At 29.1% G+C, this 26,695-nt stretch overlaps 2 protein-coding genes across 7 annotated transcripts in view; one reads left to right on the forward strand and one right to left on the reverse strand.

Annotated features, from left to right (window-relative positions):
- Positions 1-12,705, reverse strand: part of LOC122635180 (serine/threonine-protein phosphatase 1 regulatory subunit 10-like) — a 15,773-nt gene extending 3,068 nt beyond the window's left edge. For 2 of the 6 annotated variants that reach the window (XR_006328583.1, XM_043825084.1), the window contains exons 1-7: positions 12,554-12,705; positions 12,252-12,439; positions 11,071-11,136; positions 10,027-10,211; positions 7,666-9,521; positions 368-594; positions 21-165 (exon numbers count right to left, since the gene is read on the reverse strand). Coding sequence is in view for 5 of the 6 variants with exons in the window: in XM_043825084.1 (XP_043681019.1) it covers positions 21-165; positions 368-594; positions 7,666-9,521; positions 10,027-10,211; positions 11,071-11,073 (2,416 nt within the window). In the remaining variant the exon portion in view is untranslated. The other 4 variants (XM_043825087.1, XM_043825085.1, XM_043825090.1 and 1 more) reach the window with 4 other exon arrangements.
- An 804-nt stretch (positions 12,706-13,509) lies between these two features.
- LOC122635061 (E3 SUMO-protein ligase RanBP2-like) lies at positions 13,510-26,207 on the forward strand. Its single transcript, XM_043824831.1, has 20 exons — positions 13,510-13,725; positions 14,541-14,766; positions 14,846-15,022; positions 15,155-15,467; positions 15,665-15,972; positions 16,045-16,145; positions 16,231-16,351; positions 16,419-16,628; positions 16,741-16,861; positions 16,935-17,100; positions 17,204-17,361; positions 17,464-17,614; positions 17,690-17,933; positions 18,023-18,249; positions 18,365-23,087; positions 23,149-23,400; positions 23,490-23,846; positions 25,471-25,787; positions 25,901-26,026; positions 26,148-26,207. The coding sequence occupies exons 1-20, from the start codon at positions 13,654-13,656 to the stop codon at positions 26,202-26,204; spliced, it is 8,427 nt and encodes a 2,808-aa protein (XP_043680766.1). The 5' UTR covers positions 13,510-13,653; the 3' UTR covers positions 26,205-26,207.
- The last annotated feature ends 488 nt before the right edge of the window (positions 26,208-26,695 follow it).

Raw genomic sequence — 26,695 nt, forward strand, 5'->3', positions numbered from 1 at the left:
AAAAAAAAAAAGAAACGTACTACTGCTCCCATCATCATCGTTATTATCTCTGCTATCCTTTTGATTATCAATAATATCTTCCTTATCTCTTTTTATTTCTTCTCCATTACTTTCTTTATCTTTCTGTTCTTTATCTTCTTCCGTTTCCAATGTATCTTGATAAAACTTTAACAAAAAAAAAAAGTACCAATCAAAATAAATATTATTATAAGCTAGCATATAAACTATATATAATTATAAAAAATTCATACCCAGATATATTAACTAATGGTACGCATGTACCAAGAATATATTTGGTATTGAAAGATATTCATTTAAAATAGCATTGAAAAATTGTGTGTATAAAGCAAATAAAAAATTGAAGTACTTTGAAATTAGGTTTGAGGACAACCGGAGATTTTTCATCGGTACTCGATGGCGATGTAGGTGGTGGTGTAATTTCACGATTATCAGCATTAGTTATTTCTTGCTTTTTTACATCTGATGAGCCGTCCTTAGTTATCGAAGTTCTACGTTTTCTTTTCCTTGGTTCTTTACTTTTGGTTGATGCTGTTAATGCATCCATAAACATGTCGCTTTCTTGTAGCATCATTGCTGAAACATTTAAAATTATAAATACTATAGTGAAATATTATATCATATATTGGAATAACAATAACAACAAATATATAATATATAATTTAAATATATATATATATGCAATGGAATTCACTTGAAAATTAATCTCTCTCTGTGCTTTTCTCATACATATAATCCAATGTGATCTAGAAAAAAACGAATTAGATAGATTTCACATATTAATATATTATTTTTATTATTATTATTATTATGAGTAGTAGTAGTAGCAGTAGTAGTAGTAATAGTAATAGTAGTAGTAGTACTAGTAGTATTATTATTATTATTATTATTATTATTATTATTATTATTATTATTATTATCGTATGAAGAACGAAGTATTTCAGTTTTTCAATAAATTCAATTTAACAATAAGTCTATTCAAATAAGTAATAGTAATTACAATCTAATAGAACAAAAGCTTTTCAATATTCTAAATTATCATGTATTGTAATGATACAAGTATATCCTATCTGTAATTAAATATTTTTGATAAATAACGTATAAGATACTAATAATAAAAAAAGTACGAATTCTCTTGTTCAAATACTTTCATTATAAATATTTAATCATGAAGTTACTTATAACAGTTAATAAAAATGACATTGTAAGTGTTAAAAAAGAATGAATTTAACATTTCTAATACTGCAATCGTTTAACTGTTGTTCTCTAATATCTAAGCTACATTGCTACGTTGAGATAACGTGTCTATTCTAAGCAAGAATAATTCCATTCAAAACTTGACGTATATAATCAAGAAATTGAAAACAATGTTATCTATTCTTTACGCAGATATAAATATATATATATATATATATATATATATATATATATGATTAAACTTTTATTTTTATTTTATTTTAACAAACAAGTTTTTTTTATGTTAAAATAATCGTCTTTAATGTAAAAGCGATTTGTATTGTTATATATATATATGTATATACAATGACTTTATCTCTCGTGTCTGTAATTAATTAAAAAAAAAACTATTAACGAGGAAAAAATATCTAATAATCTATAAATGCATAATCTCTCTCTGTCTCGCTCTTTTCTTCTTCAGCTTTATTTCTAGAGATAATCAATTAACGTTAAGGTAGAAACGTTTCGTTGAATCAATAAAATGTTGAAATTTATTGATATAATCTTACTTTCTCAAAGTTTTATTAACAGACGTTTGAAATCGCATATCGCATATTATGTTTATTTTTGACACGATTATCGCATATATCACTCAGATAAATAACTGGAAACGGCTCTTTCTCTCTCTCTCCTTTTTTTTTTATCACGCAATTATTAAAAGTAAATTAATATATATATATATAAAAACGCAAGTAAATTTAGCCAACTCATTGAAAGCTAATAATTGATCGATCGTCAAAATGATCTATCGTGAAGTGATCTTTCACAAAATAATTTATTTATTTATTGTTTTTAAATCTATTGGATATATTATTATTACTTTACGTTATATTATTAGTACACAAAATTACTTTCGTTTAAATCCTCATGAAGTTCTTCTAAAATTGGTAGAAATTATATATATGTGTTATATAAAGATGACTTTTAATATACATGAATAAACGGTGTCACGTTTCGTTACATATATATATGTAACTGCAGACGGTAACGATAAATTATATATGAATGAATGGTAGTATATTATGTATTTAAATATCTAGAAGAACACGCGCGCACAGGAACAATGCTGTAACGCATGTCGTCTTTTTTTTCCTTTTCTTTTAAATAGCGCGCGAGAATTCAATAGATTACTAAACACCTATTAAAAGCGTTATTTTTTCTTACTTTCTTTTATATAAATTCTTTCCAAAATGTTTGATTTATTATAGAAAGTTATTGGAAAGAAACGCTATCAAACGCTGATATTAAATTACGAGAATACGAAAGTAATGAAAATTGATCTTTCTTTTTTATTTATTATCAAAATAATAGCGACAAAGCGTATCATCATTGTGTGTGTATATATATATATGTGTGTATATATATATTATATATATATATCCTATAAACGTACAAAAAAAAACATAACAATAAAAAATCCTATGTATGGTTAAAATAAATAAATATAAAGATGAAAAATGAAAAAATGAAAAAATGATTTTCAACGATACGTTATTTTACTTCCAAGTAAAATGTTTATCAGTGAAAGTTAGCTGTAAACGCACAGAGATTTGAACAAAAGTACCGCTTTTTTCGTTTCTTCTCTTATTTAATTTCCTTCTTTTTTTTGTTCACATCGTCACAATTATTGCAATCGAATGGTTGCTCCATGAATTACATCCAACTGAAATCAACACATACAATAAATAACAATAATAGAAACACTTACTACATATACAATACCAGTGTACTAAGTATAAATTGATTAGGGTCAATAATATTTTATAGCTTCATTCGGAATACTTTTTTGATAAACGAACACATAAAACAATAACGCAGTAATATAAATAACTTTCATAATTATTATATAAACGAAAAAGAAAGAAAAAGATATATATATATATATATATATATATATATATATAAAGAACAAGAGATCGCAAATTTCAAAAAGGCTGGAAAAGTATTTTTCGCACATAATAATCTCCGTATATTTCGTCTTTTGTTTTTTTTTCAAAAACCGTTGACAAATTAAATCTATATTAGTTTTATTAATTCCTATTAAAAAGCAAAAGGGACAAGGAAAAAATAAAAAAAATAGAAGAAATTTGTCAAAATATCGAAAAAAAAATTGAAGAGAAGAAGAGAGAAAAAGAAATGGGATGCTTAAAATAATTATTTAACGAGTCTTGAACGTGCGAAATGCAACGTGCGAAGCGCAACGTGCGATGCACGGTTAATAGAAATATGCGAAGGTAGTGTTGTTTCTCGTACGTAAGTAAACGCGAGAGAATCCGACGGTGCGCGCGGCGCAATGTGAAGTGCGACGCGACAACGTCGCAAAAACATCCGCCCGCTTTCGAACCTTTCCGAGTCGAACCGAGAGCGCCGCGCGTCATTGCGCAATTCCTCATCGCGCCGACACTATACACCACCACCACCATCACCAACAACCACCATCAACACCACCCCACTACTACTCTCTTTCCCTCTCCCTTCGAACGACCTTCCCTCTCTTTCCCTCTCTCTTCTTTTCGCCCTTACGCGTTCACACGTTGCAAAAGTTTCTCTTTTTAAATTTTGACATGACAATAAAAAAAATATAACGAAGAAGAAAACGATGACGATGTACGACGGCGATACGAATTATATATATATATTTTTTCGCTGTACAACTATTTGTTTATTTTGGCAAGGCCCTTTGATGCATATACTAATCTTGCCCAAATACAACGAGTACACGTGAGAAGCATTTTTTTTTATCTCGTTTTATATTTTAAGATGTTTAAATTCGCGCCAAAGGAAGAGACATATAAGAAAGGAGCTATAATTCGGAATATTCAAATCAATGCGAAGCAAACGTTAAGCACGCTTTTTAATGATAATTAATGAGCCAATAAGCGCGACTAGATTAAAATACGTCTCAATTTTTTTTCGTACTGTAACAAGATCGTGGATATTATTTGTAACATTCTGATTTTTTTTTATTTCTTTTCTTGCCGTGTGCATATATTTTTTCAAAAAGTATACGTTGCATTTCTAACGATATAAATCGTTCTTTCTTTTTTTGTCGCATACCTAAACATATATATATATATATATATATATATATATATCAGATGTATATATATACATACATACGTATATATATATATATATATAAAATGTGTTATTCGCGTAATTTTGCTTCTCTGCCCTTATCCCTGTCCAATTATATTCCCGTAATACAAAACGAATCTTGTTTTTTCTTTCTCTTTCCTTTTGTCTGCTTATCTTTTTTTTTTTTCTTTATTTCAAATATTTTGTAAAATATATAAGTGACCACAGAGCACGAAGAAGGCCACAATATCACCATGCCGATGACGTCGTCATCAGAGGCGTACAACAGAGACATCATCGGGTTACAGGTAGTTAAAAAGGCCCGTTGATCCTAAGGGCTCCTCTTTCGCCCTCTTGAGGGCGTCGAATATGCAGCTTCAAATTTTTGTGCTTTTTAAATGTGTGTGTATATATATATATATCTATATATTTAATGCGTTCGATTACAAAGGATCGACACATCATTAAACGCTATTTTTGTTTTAATTTGTTATTATTTTTTTTTCTTTTCTTTTTCTCACATCGATTTTGTTCGTTTCTCATTCGCTCGCGCACGCATACGATTCTCTTACTCTCTCTTACTCTCTCTCTCTCTCTCTCATCCTTCTCATTTTTCTATCTCACGCACATACTCCTCCTTTCTCGCCTTCTCTCTCTCTCTCTCTCTCTCTCTCTCTCTCTCGCTCCCACTCTTTTCTTCTTTTTCGCTCTCCCTCTCTCTCAACAAGGCTCGGGACTTTACCCGTCCCAAACAAATTTCGATTCTCTCTCTCTCTCTCTCTCTCTCTCTTTCTTTCTTTCTTTCAATTATATGCACCGACAAATTGTCCGCGAGTATGCTTTGAATTAAATAATAATGAGAAACGTAACTGTATTGCATTACTGTGTCTATATTTCTCTGTTTCTCTCTTTCTTTCTTTTTATCTATCTGTCTATCTATCCATAATTATATTTTTATTTCTTTTTCTCAAAAAAACAAAAAAATTCGAAATGGTGTCGTAATGGACTAGCAATATTAAGGGAATCATTATTTTTATCTTCGTCGCCTATTTAAAACGTAGAAATCAACTAATTATCCTTTTCTTAAACTTACAATCAAGTAACGTTGATTTCATCACTTCGTTGTCCTTGACCGAGAGTACAGCGAGATTACGATTTCATTTAAATAAAGTGCAATTGGTATACACAAATAGAAATTGTTATTGAGAGGAAACATTTCTAAAAAGAATATTTTAAAAATAAATATATATATATATATGTATGTGCGTGTGGGTGTGTGGTAGTATATTTTATCGCAAAAACTTCAATATTTGAATCAAAAAGCATTGTGAAAACAAGAAAACAAAAATAAAATTACATTATTTAACACATTTCAGATGAAAAAAATGTCATAAATATGTATTTTATATAGCAAAAGTATTTCAGACATTATTTTTTTTAATTTAATTTAATGACATTATGTAATGTTTACTTTTCTCATATTAAGCGACACCATTTCGAAAGTTCGAATAAAATGTTGTAATTACACCTTCTCATTTTATTTGATTATACTTTAACTGAGAGGATGGAAATCTGGATGGGCCCACGGTAAGTGTTTGCTTTATCAAGCATTCAATGAGCAAGATATATAGCAGAAACCCAAGAGTTCAATATTTCCAGATTTCTGATCAATTTATTTAAAATGCTTAAATAGGGTGTACATGTACAAGGGAAGAAGTATGGACAGACAAAAGTTGTTTGTTGCCTTACCTAGGGTGGATTTAGTACTATCCTGAAGAAGACTCGCATCGGTGCTCGTTCATTGTCGAACGTTTTAAAACACACACCCGAGAAATTAAATTTCGGAAAAACTTTATACGTTTATCTAGTAAATTTGTTTGTTTTTATGGAGAGAATTTCACGTGACTTATTATTTTTTCTCATCTCTTTCTTTTTCTCTTTTGTTCGATCGTTCTCCGAAAATGATCGATATATATTATATTATCGCATTATTTTATTGCACGGCACTTGTCGTTCATTAGATTTTACGTGTATGTATATATATATATATAAAACTGTTTTAATGAATATTTTTTAACGAAGATTACCTGCTGAATCTTCTTAACATACGAAATAAATTGAAGTCGAGGAGATCCTAATTTCTTCGTTCTTCTAACGTGATGAAGATGATTATATGTAGAGAAAGCACGAGAGAGATCCATATAATCCAATTCCACAGAAGTAGAATACTGACTTTCTTAAATCTTCTATAAGACTCTAATATTGATATTTAGGGAAGCAGTATAGGGTGGCATTAAAAAATACAAGTTTTGAAAAATGCCTGTAAGAAACGATTAATTAATGATGTACAAAATAAAAAGAAAAGTAAAAGAAATACAAAGAAAGAAAGACAGAAGAATTGATTGAAAGGAATGATTTAGATAGATAAAATACTGATATCTCATTGGTATATAAAGTATTATATAAAGTATTGTCTGGATGTATCTTTCCTGGAGGCATCCACCTGCAAACTCAATATTGAAGAGTTAGTAATAATTCTTAATAGTATGTACTATGCCGATGTTCAGAGGTAGTGTATATTGTTAGATGAAATGTTTATTTATGCATAAGTAGCACCAAATAAAAAAATTTTAGTTAGTTTTCGTAATATACCTCTTAGGTCTCACTTTTTTTTTGCATTTCCTTAATACTATTTGGAAAGTATTAGATACAGAACAATTAAAATATAAGTTAAAATTAGTTGGAATGTAACTAAAGTATTCACACAAGATAAGCAAAAAATAATCTTTTAATGCACTGCACAATATATATGTAAAAGCAATTGTTGTAAAGTAACAATAAAAGTATAATATTGTGTATATTTTTATTGCATATATAAAGTTTTGAAACATGAAAAGAAAAAAGAAAAAAAAATTAACAATTAACTTTAAAAAATCCAATTCATAAATACAGAGTGAGGAGAAGAGAAGTATATGTAAAAGAAAGTATTAAATTATAATAAAAATAAAAATTTTTAATTATAAATATGTAACTAATTTAGTGTTACTTTAAAATCAACGAAATAAATGCATGAAGTGAAAATATTATATATAAAAGAGAAAAAGTATATACATAATAGTAAATTAAATGGAGATGAAATTTTGATAACGAAAAAAACAAAAGAGAAGCTAAATATTTTAAATCGATTAAACCTTAGAACATCGGCAAATAATTTTCTATGACCAGATAATATTTCTCTACCAATATGCCTATTTTTTTTTTTTTTGCATTTTGAAATATAGGCATAATAATATTTTATCAAACACAGCATCTGAGATACTGATATATACTTACGTTTTGGTTTTGGTGGTATCAATTTAATGCCTCCTTTCTTCTCATCGCTTGGGGGTGTAGTTGGAGAATCCAAGGACAGCTTGGCTCTCTTATCCGATGGTGCAAGTACCTCTCTCAGTGGAGAAGGTCTCTTCAAAACTGGCAGCTTTGGAAGAGGCATCATCTTCTTGTCAACGACGGGGCTCGATTTTTTTGCTGATCTGGGAGGTGGAGGTTTTACTTCTTCTTCTAGACCCGTAGACCTAAACTTAGAGTTAAACGTTTTGACAGTCTTCGGTCTTGCTGCTGAGTCTTGCGTATTTTTTCTGCTTTCGATAGAAATGGAAATATTCTTTTTCTCCGACACAATAACAGACTTTTTCCCTTCGATTTTATCTTTATTTTCTTTAGAACTATCTCGAGAATCTGTTATTATTTTCTTGCTTCCATCACTTGTTTTACTATCTTCAGATTTCTTTTTAGGTATTTTTCCTAACTTGGAACTTAAGATTTGACCTTGTACTTTTTCTAACGTCGCTTTATCCTTCTCTGCTTGATCCTTCTTTTGTTTTTCTTTTTCCCGTTCTTTCTCAGATTTATTTTTATTATTGGAATTATGCTTACTAGATGAATTGGAGTGATGCTTGTCTCTATCCCTGGAAGACTTATCTTTAGAAGTGGAACTCTTTGATGTACTGCTAGATGAAGAACGGTGACTACTAGAACGATGAGACGTAGAACTACTACGATGTGAACTAGAGCTTGCGCCATGTTTAGAAGAACTTTTAGATGAGGATGATGAACTATGATGATGATTACCACTTTTTTTATCTGAACCACTACTTGATTTTTTATCGTCTTTTTTGTGAGAATCCCGATTTTCTTTGTCACTAGATTTATTGCTATCACTTGAAACAATATCTTTACTATCTTTATTGTCTATTATTTTAACATTACTAATTCCAGTCTCAGTACTGTCCTTAGAACTAATTGTAGATTGCTTCACTTCACTAGAGATTTGATCAGATTGTTCAGGTTGCACTTCTGTCATATTGTCTTTTTCACTGTGCACTCCTTCACTACCTTCAAGAATTTTTGTTTTTTCTTCATCTTCTTTTAAAGAAAACACTGTGTCTTTAACTTCTCCATTAACTTCTAAAGTTGTATTATTTGAAGTTATGTTGGTGGTATCAGTTTCTACTTTTGTAAGGACTTGTTTCCCATCCCTTATTGTAATTTTATATAAAGGAACAGACGATTGGGAAGACACTACAACAAAAGACTGTTTTTTTGTCGAAAGTTGACTAGCTTGTTGAAGTTGTGTTTGTTGTGGTTTACTAACAACTTGTAATTGCATTGGATGTTTTTCTTGTAAATGTTGTTCTTCTACTTGCTGTTGAACTTGTGTCGTTGTAATAATGGACTGTGGACTTTGTGTAAACTGCAAATCTTGTACGTGTACAGTAACACTTTCCACATCGTCTGTGCCTTTTTGTATACCACTATTGATAGAATACTGTTGCTGTTGTGGTTGTTGCTGAGTTGATTGAATTATTAAACCTTGTGCTGTAGCACTATTACTTTGTATTGGTATCGTCATGATATGGGCCGGTACAGAATTTGGTGCAACTTCACCTTTTACTATCTTCAGCCATTGTTCAACAAGACGACTAGCTAATATTCTAACACCTTGATGACTTCCTTCTTTTGATAAACCTTTAATAAGTTTTGGACAATTGTTACTTTTTAATCTGTCTACATCCACTGGGCACAATAACAGGAGTTCCAAAAGTTCTTGAATTAATGCCCAGTTTTTAGCAAGAATACCATCAGTCAACCACATATGAATAAGATTCCATCCACCGGCAGCCATAAATCTAAGGGCAAATATATATTCGTTTGATAACATCTGCATGCATTTTCAAATAATTAAAGAAATAAAGATAATCATTTTATAATGATTACTTTATGTTATTTCATAAATTTAAGAACTCAAATATTCATAATATTTAATGAAAAATTTAATAAGTATATCAATGTAAGACTCATATCAGTAAGTACAATTCATTAAATAAAACTGTTCAATGGTTTTGGGTCTCTTATTTACTTTTGCATGTAATTATATTTTACACAAATACAACAAAGTATATGTGTATGTCAACATGCTATATATAATTATTGTAAATAAACTGAGAATAGAACATTATAATAGACTATTACTAAACAATAGAATATTCAAATACAGATATAAATAAATCAGTCAAATAAGAAAAAAAGATATTCTATATGAACATGTTTTAAAATACTTGTATAACTCTACAGATTGAAAAATTAGCTACTATTAATGAAATTAATAAAAATTATTAAAATTTTTTTACTTACTGACTAAGCAAATCGGTGTTAGTGGTTTTTAAAATTTGTATGTAAATGCACTTGGAAACCAATTTCTTTGAAAATTTCGTCATTAGGTTAGCTAATCGGTTAACTTCTTCTTTACTTTTAATACCTCCTGTTGGACCCAGTAAAACACTGAGACATTTGAGTAGTGACAATGGGTCTATACGTGGCTGTAAACGAAATAAATATCACTATTATTAACATCATCTTTTTTTTATAGATTAAATGATGATTAAAGACGATTATGATTAAATACACTAATTAATAGATCAATCGTATAATCTTAATCTGTAAAAAAATCTAATAAATTAAATAGTACAACACAACGTTCAATGTATAATTTCTTCATCTTAATTGTAAATAACATATATATCAGGAATATAGTTAGTTTATATAAAAATGTTAGACTCATATCAGTAAGTATGGCCCATCGATTAAGACCATTCAATGGTTCAAAGTCTATTTCATTTATTCTTGCATGTTTTTGTTTTTCACATCATACACAAATCATGAGCACGTGTGTGTCTTACATGCTATCACACATTAAAAATATATAATACATAATTAATAATTGTAATCCAATTTTTAAAAAAACTTTTTAATTACATGTACTAACCTATGTACTTCTACTTTGAAACGTTCAATATATTTTATATATCTGAGTTAGAAAATACTTAATGGTGATAAAAAATTTAAGAAAAGCGAATATTATACATCATCTATAAGATAATACATTCAGTTGTGATTAAACGATAGAAAAAAAAAAAACAACGTAATGATTTAATCGAAATTGAAATATGAAACAATTAATATATATATAATTGAAGTAACATTTCTAATACAAAGGTTATTGATCTATTATCTACTATTCCCCTCCTTCTCTCCCAATGCCAGTAAAAAATTCGATATATATATATACATATATATATATTATATACGTTATATATATATATTACGGAAGTGAAATGTTATCCGCCATTTTAAGAAAGCTCATACAATTCGATTGCTTATAAATATAAATCGACTCACCATTTTGTAGTTACCCTCGATGGATTAATGAATTTCGAAGAGTAAGCATAGGATCATGATGTATATCTGTAATGAAAGAAAAAAAAAAGAACATTGGAATTCACATAGGTGAGTCAATGGAACACGCTCGCTTTCACCGCCATTTTGTCGATCGTTAACACGAACGGAATGACTGATTACAAGGACTACAGAAGTATTAACTCGAGACGGATTATTATCGTATTAGTAATGTTATCGAATAATTTGTTGACGCGTATCGATTGCTACCTCAATATTTGAAAGTAATCCATCGGCGTATTATAAAAATCTTCCTGGCATCGGTCTTACTGATCGACCCATACGGATTACTTTCTACCACGAAAAAAGTATTAAAAATTATAAATTCTCTAATAAATTTTGATTTTTTCTAATGATCTATAGTTAATAATCATTTCTTAATAAAAATAAATGATCTAAATATGAAAATTATCAACTATGGACTTTGCAAAGATGCAGGTACAAGAAACGTATTTCAAGCAAACGTTGCTCACTCGGTATCCAACTGGCGAAAGGTTTGTTGCGCAGTCATTCTACGCATCCCCCACTTTCATCATATATAATGTCAACCAATCAGAAGCTCGATATCAACACAACGTTGACCAATGATCGATGCGACCCCACCTTATCGCTTGCGTCACTATTTCTATTTTTAGCACGCCGTAACCGTACGTTGGTAGAAAAATTTCGATCAATTCGCGATTCTTCTACATATACGAACTAACACTTTCTAACACTTTTACTTCTTTTCTTGCTATAGCTTATATACTGCATGATTAACACTATTAATCCCCGAATATAAAATAATATTCTATCTTTGCTTCATGTTACGTCACTTATCGATTACAGCACCTTGTATAGAATATTTCTTTCAAGCATTACTTTTTCATTTAAAACACAATGAAACGGATGTTGAAAATCTGATAAGATTTCGTTAACTTCCGTGATTAATCGTTTCTTTCTTTATTGTTGAATGTGTATGTGAGAGAGATGAGAGAGAGAGAGAGAAAGAAAGAGAGAGAAAGAGAGAGAGAGAGAAAGAGAGAGAGAGAGAAAGAGAAATGCCCCGCCCCTTTTGTTATAATTGCAAAAAGAAAAAAATATCAACATCTTAATATTTCTGGACAATAGGTAAAGCCACTCACATTTTGATTAAAAATTATATCCTTTTTATGGAAAACATATGTTCTGCAGTGCATAAGAAACTCTTAATATTTCTTATACACGATTACGATGTGGACCTACGAAACTTGATCAAAGTTCGACTTCACATCGAATCAACGCTAAGCGAAGCTGCCGTAGATCCGAGCGTATCTTCTCGATGATCTGCCATCTGCAATGAAACATTACTTAAAATTTATTTTAATTACCTTCGAAACGATTTTCTTGCGAAATCCTGTTGGAAAATTACGACAATTACTTAAAACTTTAACAGAACTACTCTCACCTATGGAGCGTAGCAACCGCTGTGCTACTGAAACGGAAGTTTCTACATTGCCTTAAGCGAATCAAATATCATCCTATATTTTTATGATTTCATTTGATCTGAACAATTATGATAACACCAATTGAAGAAATATCCGAAAACTAATTTTTCCTTCTCGATTAATTTTAATTACTATTGTTAGTAGAGCAAATAAATATCTTTTTAAAATTTTATTTTGATTAGTTATTTCACTGACAATTGATCCGTGTGATACAACACTAATCAGTGTTGTACTTTTCTGTCTTATAGAAATAATATGATATATTACAAATACAATCTATTTTATATTTATTAACGAAATATTATAAATAATTATCAAGAATTTTCTTAAATATATTACATATTGTGTAAATCTTACGTTCTTCAGTTGATTCATATGTATATATATAGAACATGGAATTACACAGTGGTTGGCAAATTGAATATGACGATACTTTCATTTTCATATTTTGTTTTAAGTCGATTGATTAGTTGAAGTAATCAACATTTAATTAAAAAATACAAAAGCTATTAATAACATTTGCTTATTAATTACATATATTAGAGGTCTATTACTGTATTAATTATATTATTTTTATCACAAGTACGATATAAAGTTGTGAACCACTGTTTGAAGCATCCAAGAAGAAAACGTTCATTTGTTTAAAACGAAATGTAAAATATCAAAAAACAATGTCTGTAATTATTAGATTACAATGATTATATCAAATATAACAGATAAAATTAAATGAAATATATATCATAATACACAATTAATTTATTTAAAAAATACGAATAAAAAATTAAATTTACTTTAAGGGCCTGTACTCATGTACATTTACATTAAGCTATCACTAGTATTTTTGAAAATATTTCTAGCGATAAGAGTTTACGATACTAGAAATATCTCATCTAGTGTCGTGGCATCACTGAAAACCGTTTGAAAGAGGAGATTTACGTTGTAGAAAGCGGCACCTCGCATCAAGGTTTTTTTAGTGTTTTGAACTATACCTTAATAAAGTGCTAGTTATAATAATCTGTCGCAATTTTGTGAAAGAAAACGCATTGTAGTGACCTGAAACATGTTTCGGTCGAAAAAAGACGTTGATCGTCACGTTCAAGATATTTTTCGTAAACTGAAAAACGACAATGAGGTATGGCTTGTTTTTAGCACGGGGAGACCGTGTAAAATGAATGACCGTTTTGTTACGTTTGAGGCGCGCACTCGTAACGTTTTTAAGTGATTAACTTCTTTAGAAAAGAATTATTCCAATTTTTTAACAATACGAACCCATTTTCTAGTTACCACATGTTGAAACACGGTGTTCTTTTAGTTAATATATTTAATTACGTTGTATTGATCTTTTAACTTTGATATAGTATCTTTTATATGAATCTTCATAACCTATTCCGTAAAAACTTGAATAAGTGTGGTCTCCCTAACATTATCATGTTTGAGTAATATTCTTTTCAAATATACCAAACATTTTTTCTTCTTCTCTTTTTTTTTTTTTTATTAAAATTATTTTCTTTGAAGAAGCAAATCAAGTTACAGAAACCGATCATTTCAAGGTCATTTTTTTTCTAAAATTTTAACATCAGAAACGTTTTTATAATAAAATCTATCTGTTGCTTTGTAAATATTTTTATAAAAGATATAACAAAGAATTTTTTGATATCCTATGAGAATGTAGTCCTTATGGTAATTGTTCTTTGTTAAAATATCATTTCATTTTTTTTTAAATTAATATAATAACGCGAGACATTTATAACTTTGAAATAATCTTAGTTTCGATTACTTTATTATTCTTTACATCTTCGAATTAAATAACTTTTATATTGATATTTTTGATTATTTGATATATTAATATTATTATTAGACCATCTATAGAAATTGTTAAAAAGGAGTAATTAATTATTAAATTTATTAAATTCTATCATAAAGATTAACTTATTTTTTTATTTACAGAAACCATACCGTTGTTATAGTATAGCTAAATTATATTATCAAGTAGGAGATTATGAATCTGCCAAGAGATATGTGTCTTCTTACTTGGAAGTACGAGAAGAATCAGCAGGCGCACATAAGTTATTAGGTCAAACTCTTGAAGCGTTAGGAGAAAAAGAAGCAGCATTTAATCAATATAAATTATCTCTTGAATTAGATGCAAGTCAAAATGATTTGGTTTTAAAAGGTATATTCTTAGTAATATAACGATAATACTTCATACAATAGATAATTACTATAATAATTTCTTTGTTATTTTATATCAGTTTGTGAATTATTGGTTGATATGGATACTGGTACAGACGTTAATCGTATTAGATATTGGGTAAAGAGAGCTGATAAACAATTTCCACATCATCCTATAATTTTCAAACTAAAAGAAAAGATGTTAATGGCAGAAAGACCAAACGATAGTAGTGAAGATCTCGAAGCTTTAATTGCATGTAAGTGTTAAAGTATTATTTATTTAAACTAATATTAGCAAAAATTCAAAAAAATATAATCCTTAATTCTAAAGATTGTAAATATGTTATATAATATTTTTAAATTATTCATTATAATCATTTTTTTTTTAGCTGAGTTATCCATCAGGCCAACAGATGTCGACTTGCGTGTTAAATTAATTAAGTATTATATGGCAAAGCAAAGATTCAATGATGCTTATAATCATGCTGCTAATGTGGAAACAACATATTGCCACAGAAATAGCATTATGTGGTATCAATCACTCAGCGAGTTATTAGGAAAATGCAAAAAAAGCAAACAGGATGATTGGTCATTTTGGGTATTTTATATATCCACGTTAGAAAGATATGCAGCACTTTCTTTGAAGGAGCATGGCAATGAAACAACTAAAACAATACCGGAAGCAACACAAGCAGTATTTAAGTATGTCACAATAAAAATGAATTATATTTAGCTGAAAATAATAATAGAAAAATATTAAAGTTTGATAAAAATTATTATTTTTTATTACTGAAACATTATATAATATAATATTGCTATAATTTTTTTATTACAATTTTATCATTATAAATTATTTTCACATTTTTATATATATATTTTTTCTTTTTTTTTTTTTTCAGTTTTGATCAAGTTTTGACTGAATTTAAATCACAAAATTTGTCTGGTTATCCAATGTACACAGAAGAAATGCTAACACATATGTGGGGTCAATTGCATTTTCATTTAGCATGTCTATTATTACGAAAAACTAAAAGAGAACAAGGCAGTTGGGATGAAGCAAGTCGACTTTGTGCAGTTCTTTTTTTGTTTGCATTACATGTACATCCAATAGATTCTACAGCTTCATGGGCTATTCATGGGAAAGATCAATTTAAAAACTTAGTTTCAGTTTGGTATAGAGAAGGGTCATATAGATGTAGTCAGGCTGGTATGTTTTTGCATGAACTATTACTGACTTCAAAGTATGAAAATTATTTTATAAATGTTTCATCTTGTTTAGGTAATGTTCTTCAAGATTGTGCAAGAAATAATGTCAAGAAACTGATGAATAAGATTGATACATTTTTCTTCACAGAAGCATGGAGAGAAAGAATTTATCAGGTATTATGAATATCTTATTTAGTATATAACTACAACAGTTGATGTTATTAATGTTTCTTATTTACATGCTTATAATAATTTCTAGAGAAGTTTTGTATCCAAACTGTATCAACAACATATAAAAACTTCATATTTTTGCAATCATACAGTTTTTAATCCACCTCTTCGTTTGTGTTTACCAAATGAATTAAAACGCTATGATGAAGGTACATTTTATTTTTTTAATCGACTAAATGTAATTTCAAAAATTATTGTAATTAAGTTTTATTTCAGTTTCGGAAGAAGTATGGCCAGATTCGTTACATCATCATGTTTGGCTTGGTATTAGGAGTCGACTTCAAAATACTCAAAAGAAGGATCAGACATATCCACAACAGTATTCTCATGTATTTCCAGAATTGCAATTTTCTGTTAATAATCTAAATCAAGCTGGTCCTGACACATTATGTAGATTAGACATTGATGCATTTTTAAATGCTGCAGGTTAGTTGTAAAAGTAATTATACTAACATTATACTATGTTAATCGTTAATTGTAATCTATTGATAATGTGGTTGAAATAAGAAACATCTATATAAAATATTTTTATTTTTAGTTTTATGTGCTGCTGTAATGGTTGAAGATCAGCAACAAAGAGGTTTCTTAACTCGAGAAAGACTTCCTACTCTACCAGCAGATCTAACTAGTTCCCTTTGTACATCTGCACAAGAGAAATGGTATTAATAATCTCCTTTCATTATCTTTATTAATATTTGCAAACTGTTTAAATAAATGAGTTTACCTTCATAGGTGGTCATATGCATATAAAATGTACTCTAGAAAAGAGACATTAGAAGGAGATTTAGGAGAAATTAGACAAGAATTACGAAGAGGTTTAGAAGTTGTTCGTTGTATCGGCAATCATGGTTTGCATCCAGTAGTTCTGGTACATTTAGCACGATTATTTTATCATAGGGTAAATATTCATTAATTTTTCATTATTAATATTAATTTTATATTAACTTTGTATTAAAAATATCTAGAAGTGTAGTTTTATAATATATTCTATATTAATTAAGGTAAAAATATTAAAAGAAAAAGATCCAGAGCATCTTGACATTATGGCCTTAGAAGTTCGATATGAACTTTATTGGTCAACTGTTATACCTCTTCTTGAAAGATTGCAAAATAATCAAACTATACGTGTAACAAATTCTAAATTATTTAATTATGAAGGGTAAGTATATATTGTTTGTGTAATTAAAACATTGTTTTATTCTTTGTAAATGTATATGACAGTTTATTTATGTAACTATATTTAACTTATTTGTAAGAATAGAAAGAACATGAGTAATGCAGAATTAACTAACGCTTTGGAAGAAGGTAGATTACTTTTGGCTCAACGCTTTGTACGGAATAAACAATATGAGCAAGCAATTGATGCATTGCAAGTATTGAAATGCCCAGAAGCTACGTTTCAGCAAGGACAAGTAAGACTTTTTTCTTCACTCCTTTTAATTTTTTTATTAATTTATTTAAAATAAAATGTAATTTGTTTGAAATAGATTTATAAAATGCTTGCTGATGAAATAGTCGGTTCTATGCCTAGAGAAAGCTTAACATCAGAAATAAGATCACAGCATATCATTATGCTTTCGAAAGCTAGAAATTGTTATTATCTTACTTTAGATCGATTACGTAGTCCAGGAATGAATCTGAAACATCCATTAGATTCGGAACTGTGTATACATATTTCAGCTATAGAAAATGAATTAAAAAGGATTGATCCAGATTTATCACAAGGAGACTGTGAGTTAAGAATAGGATTTTGTATTTACATTGTTCGTATCATAGTATTTATCTAGTTTTATAATATATTTTATGTAATTATATTGCAGTAAGTAGAAATGAGTGCGATGTGTTATCAGATGAAAGTTATTCACCTGCACATAGTGGCGTTGATCATCCTATAACGAATGTACCTATATCTGCATTAACTGGATTAGGCACTCCTGTGAATATATTAAGTACACCACAAAAAAATACTCATCGTACTCCAAAACAATCTAGTACACCTTGTAGACCACAACATCAAGATATTATGGATTTATCAAGGAATCGCACGGTAATTTGATAAGTTTTATGTATATATATATATATATACAATATAATTAAAAAATTATATATATGTATATATATAAAGAGAGTGAGATAGTTTTTAAAACTGTTTGTATGTTTAGGAAGCACGCCCGAGTCCTGAACGGCTTGATGCTCAGATACGTCAAATGATGCATGCTAGAGATACTGTTATGCAAACAATCATAGAACAAAATAAAATGATAATGGAAAAGATAGATGAATTAACAAAAGAAATGGCAGAATTAAGAAAAGATTCTCAAAAACAACGTGTTCAACCAGTTAATTTTAATCCTAATATAGAAGACGATTTATATGTTCTTGGAGAAGAAGATTATGGTGATATAAATTATACAACCAATCAGTCAGCTCCAACATCTTCCATTTCTGGAAATATGTTTCCACCATCTCATAGACATCCTTATTCACCATTAGTGTATCCACCAGCAACAGCTTTCCAGGGTTACTATCAAGGAACTCTACCATTTACTGATCCAAATGCACAAGCAATTCCACCTTTATATCCTCCGAATGTTTATCCAATGCCTATGCTGTATCCTAATCGACCTAAGGTACCGGACATGTTACAACAAGGTCTGTTTGCTGCATCAAGATTGGCAACTCAACTGAGTGATCTTATACCACCTCCAACAAATATATCATTGCAAATGCCAATGCAGAAAATTGAAGTGACGAAGCCTCAAACTATAATAAAAGATAATTCTACTAAGAAATCTCCACCTGTAAATGTTGTAATAACTACTTCAGATACACTACCAACTACAGTACCATTAGTGCAACCTACTCTGAGCGTTACTATCCCTGCTCAATATAGAATGGGAAATATTTCTACTGTTGCAAATACTACAGAATCACAGAATGTTCCACATTGTTATCAAATCTCTATGCCATCTCAAGCTACTATTCCAACAACTGTCAATTTACCTCCTTTGCCTGCAACACTTACATCAACACCAGCGAATATTTCCTTATCGGAAACATCAAAAAGCAATAATATCGAAGCACACACAGCTAGTTCACCAAATAGTTCTGCTGAACTACATGAACCAGAACACGATCCAATACCAGATTTTGTTCCTGTCATACCATTGCCTGCTGAAGTTAAAGTTACAACAGGCGAAGAAGATGAAGTTACATTATATTGTGCACGCGCAAAACTTTTCCGTTTTGTGGATAAAGAATGGAAAGAACGTGGCGTTGGAAATGTTAAATTATTAAAAAATGCAGAAGGGAAAGTTCGTTTGTTGATGCGTAGAGAACAAGTCTTAAAAATATGTGCAAATCATATGTTAAGACCTGACATGGAGTTAACTAGTATGCCAAATAATGATAAAGCTTGGATTTGGGTTGCGAATGATTTTGCAGATGAAAAAGTGAAAATTGAGAAACTTTGTATCAGATTCAAAACTGCAGAAGAAGCTCTCTCATTCAAACAACATTTTGATAGTGCTAGAGCTAGCTTAACATCTATTAATGAAAAAGTATTTAATGAAACCGATAACAAAACAGCAACCAATGTTAAAGTTTCAGAAGGAGAGAACAATCATTCATCATCTCTCGTTACTTCAACAAATATAAATAATGTACCGTTGGATAAAGAAAAAACTGCTGCAACTACAGCTGTTGTTGGTGGATTTTCTTTCACTTCAAAGCCCGTCATTCAAACGGTTTCTACTGGAATAGAAAGTACATCCCAGAAACAAAATGAAACACAAAAAGTAAGTCCATTCGTAGGTTTTTCATTCAATAAACCTGAATTCACCAAAACACCTGAGATCATAATTACCTCGACAACAACCAAAAATGTATCTACGCCTGTAACAACGCAAGTAACTGGTTTTTCTTTCTTAAAATCAAATACGATCTCTCCCTCATATTCTGAACCAACGACAACTGCTGTTTCTATTGGTATGCGTGACGTAACTACAGTTACTACGTCTCAAACGGCAGCAATTGTTTCTACGACTTCAGCGTCTCGTGTCTCATTAAGAAGACCGCATGCACCTGCACCTGCAACATTAATTGTTGCAACTACAACAAGCGGTATCACTCAAAAATCTGAACTACCTGGCCAAGAGGAATGCGAAACAAAAGTTTTATTTGAACAAAAAGCAACCCTTCAACGACAATGCAAAGATAATAAAAATTGGGAGAATAAAGGTACTGGACAGATGAAAATTATATTGAATATAAAAACAGGAAATTTGAATTTATTAATGCATAGAGAAGAGGATTCAAAAGTCTGTTATAATCAAGATGTATTAGCAGAAATGAAATTTAATATTAAGTCTATAAATAAAAATGTTATTAATTGGGTCGTTTATGATACTAAGGGAGAGAATAAGTTAGAATCATATTCCATAACATTTAAAAGCCCAGAGCAAGCATCAAAATTCTATGATATACTTATAAATGATCAACAGAAAAAGAAAAAAGATAATATTTCTAGTGATGTGAAAAAATATGAAAATAAAAAAATATCCGAAACATCAAACGTAATTGCAGAAAATAAACAAGTACCATTATCAGAATTATTTAAGCCATCTCCAGGATCTTGGGAATGTAATGCATGTTATACTAGAAACGATGGTAAACAATCAAAATGTCTAGCATGCGGAGAATCGTCTACTCTTGCAACTTCTAATGTATCTACTGGAGCAGTCGAATCCACACCATCTTCTCAACAAGTGCCACTTTCTCAGCTGTTCAAAAAACCTTCTGGTTCATGGGAATGTAAGGAATGTTATATTTCCAATTTGGAAACATATAATTATTGTGTTGCTTGTGATAGCCCTAAAGATCCATCTATGCCACCTAAACAAAAGACAAGTGGTTTCAGTGTAGGTTTAATATCTACTGAATCAAAACCTACATTTACTTTTGGTATTCCTCAAGAATCTATTAAAGATACAACAAGTGGATTTACATTCCGAATGAATAAATCAGTAGATGGAACTACAGATGAGTCTGCAAGTAAAGTGCAACTTAGCACACCAATAAAATCTAGTGCAGATACAAAAAGTATATTTGGAGGAACTCAACAACCAAGTACTCCAACGTCTCAAGACACGCAATTTACATTTGGTTTTCCTGGGAAGTCTTTTGGCTTTAATTTTACAGCAAAATCTCCAGCAAAATCACCTGGTGGTGCAGAAACCAGTGACGAAGAAGTCGTTGAAAGTGATGATATTCATTTTTCACCGATAATTCCAATGCCAGACGAGATAGAAGTTAAAACTGGAGAAGAAGACGAAGAAATACTTTATAGTCATAGAGCTAAATTATTTAGATATGATTCTGTAGCTAAAGAATGGAAGGAACGTGGATTAGGTGATATTAAATTATTAAGACATTATCAAACTAAAAAATTAAGACTGATAATGAGACGAGATCAAGTACTGAAATTATGTTTAAATCATTGTGTCTTACCAGAAGTAGAATTCAAACCAAAAGATGAAAAAACTTGGCTGTGGAATGCTGCAGATTACAGTGAAGGAGAAATTGAGTACATGCAATTTGCGTGTCGTTTTAAAACTTCAGAAATTGCCGCAGATTTTAAAACAGCTATTGATAATGCCAGAAAATCAGAAAAATTATCATCAAACAATGAAATTGTTCAAGATGAACAAATACAACAACAAAATGCAAAGTCCTCTCAAGATATTCAGGTTGTATACGAATTAAAAGTTACGCCTGAAGAGAAAGCTGCTGCTTTAAAATTACAATTGCCAGAGAATTTTTATGCTTACAAGCAAAAAGAGGATTGCCCAGGATGTATAGGATGCATAGAACCAAGTACACCACCGATTGAAGATTTCCAAGTTCAAGGAGAATTAAAGACTAATGGAACTTTAAGTTCAACAATCTCAACTTCGAAGACACATACTGCTCCTGTGAATATAAATTCACACATTAATGAAATTAAAACTTCAGATAATGGAAATGAAAATGCTCAAACAAATGCATCTACTAAAATTTCATTTGTAACAAAATCAGATAATTCTGACGCAAAAAGTGCAGTCACAGTTAAACCAAATACACCTACTACTTATAATATATTCGATATTTCTTCATTATCTTTTGGAGACAAATCTATTGCTTTCAATGACAAGAAATCTACTGGATTTATATTTGGAGCATCACCTTCTCAACCTACGTTAAATGATAAGTTGATAACAAGTGGATCAATTGGTCAATCTAATAAATCTACGGAGGATTCAAATAATACATTATCAAAATGGTTTGGTAATAGTAACGTAAAAATTTGTGAACCAGTTGGTACGAATCAACAATCTAGCAGTTTTTCTGCTGGTAGGAATATATTTAGCAAGCCAAAATTTATTCCTAGTAACACATCTTCTACATCTTTATTTGAAACTGCAGTTAAAATAGATTCAAATCCATTAGAAAATGTTGGAAATCAGATTTGTGGAGGTACATCAAAATCAGTAGATGCAGGATCGGAGAAATCATTTTTAAATACAACAGGAAACAGTTCGTCATTGATTTTTAAAAATATATTTAGTAATTTACCTCCAGCTACTACCTCTGTTTCAACAATAATATTTGGTGTGACACCCAGTACAATATCAACTGCACCTACTTTCGAAACGAAATCCGCAAGCTCAATATTTAGTAATACTTCTGCACCATTTTCAAGTAACTTAACCTTTGGTTCAACTGATTCTACATTAGCAGAAGACACATCTAACAAGGATGATAACACTGGTGATTTCCTGACGCAAAGCAATGTAACATTTTCTGCTTTAGCTCAGAAAGCCCCACAAACAGAAGCCTTTAAAAAAGGTATGAATCAACATTAATTATTTAAAAAAATTACAATACATTATATAATTTTTTTCCACAGATCCGAACTTTTCTTTTGCTGGAACTGGTTTATCTGTGTTTGGTTCCAAAGTAACTTCTTCGGTTCCTAGTAAATCGATAACAATAGAAGAAATAAAACAAGATCAACGAGACAGGGATAAAAAAGATGATAACGACGAAGATGAGTGTAGTGAAAATGAAAATGATCAGGAACACGATCCTCACTTTGAACCTATTATTCCAATGCCAGATGCTATTGAAGTACGAACTGGTGAAGAAGATGAAGAAAAAAGTAATTATTTGATTTAACTTTACTTATTTTAGTTTTTGATCTTTATATCTAATAATATCATACTAAATTGAAAATAAATATCTTTGCAGTATTTTGTAATAGAGCCAAGTTATATAGATACAATAATGCTACAAAAGAATGGAAAGAAAGAGGAGTTGGAGAAATGAAAATTTTGCATCATGCCAAATATGGATCATATCGATTATTATTACGTAGAGAACAAGTTCACAAAGTTGTATGTAATTTTCTAATCAACCCAGATACAGAGTTTCGTTCACTTTCTACATCGGATCGAGCATGGATATGGGCAGGTATGAATCATGCGGAAGAAACTCCATGTGTCGAAGAACTCGCAGTTAAATTTAAAACTTCGAACTTGGCTGCGGAATTTAAGAAAATTGTCGACGAAGTACAACAAACGCTACGTGAAAGACAAAGTGAACAAGGTAGCTAATCTTAATTTTTTTGCTTAATAGTCATCACTGATGTTCATTATAGTTTTTATTGCATGAAGTACTTTTTTCTTTTTTCTTTTTCTATTATGTAGAATGTTTTATAATTAAATTTATGTACGTATAACGATATTTAATTTTATAAATTGAGCGATATACCTATTCTGTAAAATGTCAATTGTATAACATTACTGTAAATGTAAGTGTATATAAGAAATGTAAAAATACATATAATGCCTTATTTAAATTGACGATTAACATATTGGAGATAATATTTACAAAGTTTTGTTTTTATAGACAGCTTGTATGATTTAATTGATTGCCTTTGTAAGACATTCTACAAATTTTCATATTGAAATTATTGTACTTTTTTCGAAATAGATGTGTATTAAACACATTTTATAATATAATACAATCGAGTATTACTCATTTCTAGTTTGAATATCATATAATAAAACGTTATAAAATTGTTATGAGAGCTAAGAAATGCATTTTTACATTTAATATATAACTTTCATATTAAAAGTCGCATATAATATAGCTTTAGCGATATTAGATGATAATACCTTTTTGTGAACAGAATGTTATTCAATTTATTGAAATATTATTTTAATTTAAGAAATTCTTTTGATTTACATATCATATTCAGTGCTTGTATTATTTATGAATCGATTAATTTTTGATATATAGTATCTCCTTCCAGTAAATAAATATATTTTGTATTAAATTGGCGATAATATAAAGATATTTCAATGTAACAATATTTCTTTTGGTTAATATTAAACCAATATTTTTTATAGATCAAAAATAAATGAAAGATATATGGATATGTAATATAATTAAGCACAATGATATTTAACGAAAAATAATATGTATTTATATAATAATTATGGTCAACTATTTAATCGTTATGTTTATTTTTAATATTTTCATTTATAATATATAAACAAAAAAGACACAAATTTCATTTTTTCATTTATTTGTTATCCTATGTAATTTCTCAAATTTTATGTTATTATTTTAAATAAGATTTTCCATTTGTAATAAACTATATTGACGTAATAATAATAATAATAATAATAATAATAACAATAATAATAATAAAAATTAAGTGCAAATGTTAATTTACGATAATCCTAGATGTTAAATAAGTGATTTATGATTACATGATTTCTGAAAAGTATACACTAAATGATAGAGAACTATTAATAATATTAATGCAACTAATATCAAATATAATAGCACACAATTTATATATTTTATTATATTATGTAAGTTTGGAAATGTTATCTACTCAATTTATAATTAGTTTTAAAAAGTATTTTGTATTGTTTATATTTACTTAAATTCATATAGTAAGAAAAAAAAAATATAATTTCTTAAATACATATATTTCTCGAGATAATATCGGATTTTGTTTTCGTTTTTTACCGGTATATTTGATATCTTGTGAATTATGATTGATTTTTATAATTTTGTGAATTATATTATGATTGTTCACAGTATGTTGAAATAAAATTTAATTTTTTTAATAAGTTGTATAATAATAATCTGAATCTTACAGTTATATGTAATAAATTATGTCTTTGTTTTATATGCATCTATATTTGTTATGTAGATATCAAGTATAACAGTGGAATTGTGCAAGAAAATCAAGAATGTGTTGATGAGATCGATGATGAAATCGATGATCAAGAGGATGTTGATGATGAAGATGATGATGATGATGATGAAGATGAAGGTTCATTAATTTTTGAGAAAAGAGCAACATTATATACAAAATCAAATGATGGAACAAAATGGATACAGATAGCTTTAGGAACATTGGCAATATATTATGATATGAATATTTTTGGTGAAAAAATAATATTAAAAGCTGATGGATCCGGAGAAATGTTGAGTAATACGATTATTAGTATGAGCACCGAAATGCAGGTAATATATTTTATTTTTATTAACAAATATAAGAATGATATAAAGAAAAAAATTGTATGAAATCATTGTAAATTGTTTCGTTATTTTTTCTTATTGTTTTTTATTTTTTCCAGCTTGAAGGGAAAAAATGTATTTGGACTGCCATTGATCGTGCTTTAGAGCCTCCTACAAGCCGTACCTTGAAAGCAGTTTTTTCCTCTTCACAAGCGGCGGAACAAATGCATAAAATTTATATGTGTGTAAGTATAGAAATCATTTCTATAAATAGATATATAATAAAAAATTGTATATATATTTAAAATTTTCAGTTTTTAGTTTTAAAGAAATCGTAGTATCATATTTTGGTTAAATTATTTGCAGGCATTGAAGTGTACTAAACAAGCTGGTATTATTGAGAATATACTAACAAACAAATAGAGGGCTAAATAAGAAAGTTCTTTGTAAGCTAATTATTATGATCTCCCTTGTAAACATAGAATGTATTGTTATTGAAGTCTCACTAGAAGGAAACTTTTTACTATACTTTTTATGTTTTCAAGACATAGACTATACAAACAAATGACATTGATGTAGATATTACATGACTATTATTATTATACAATTCTCTATTTTAGTCCATGTATTTATCAAAATAGTATAAGCAACAGAAAAAAAAATGTTTTCATAATTTTATTCTGTATTTGATATCTCTAAGAAACACAAAGTAACAAGAGTAAATTGAAATACTCGATAAATAAAAAGAAGTGTGTGCCAATCGATTTGTCCTGATGATTGTCTTATAACAAATAGATAAAATTTCGTGCTTTTTATTAATAATTATTAAATAACGATTTTTTATTATTTTGCATTCATAAGTATTTAAGTCGTCTACGAAAGAAATATTATAAATACGAGTACGCAAAAATCTA

This window comes from Vespula pensylvanica, chromosome 17 (genome assembly GCF_014466175.1).
Source record: "Vespula pensylvanica isolate Volc-1 chromosome 17, ASM1446617v1, whole genome shotgun sequence".
NCBI lineage: Eukaryota > Metazoa > Arthropoda > Insecta > Hymenoptera > Vespidae > Vespula > Vespula pensylvanica.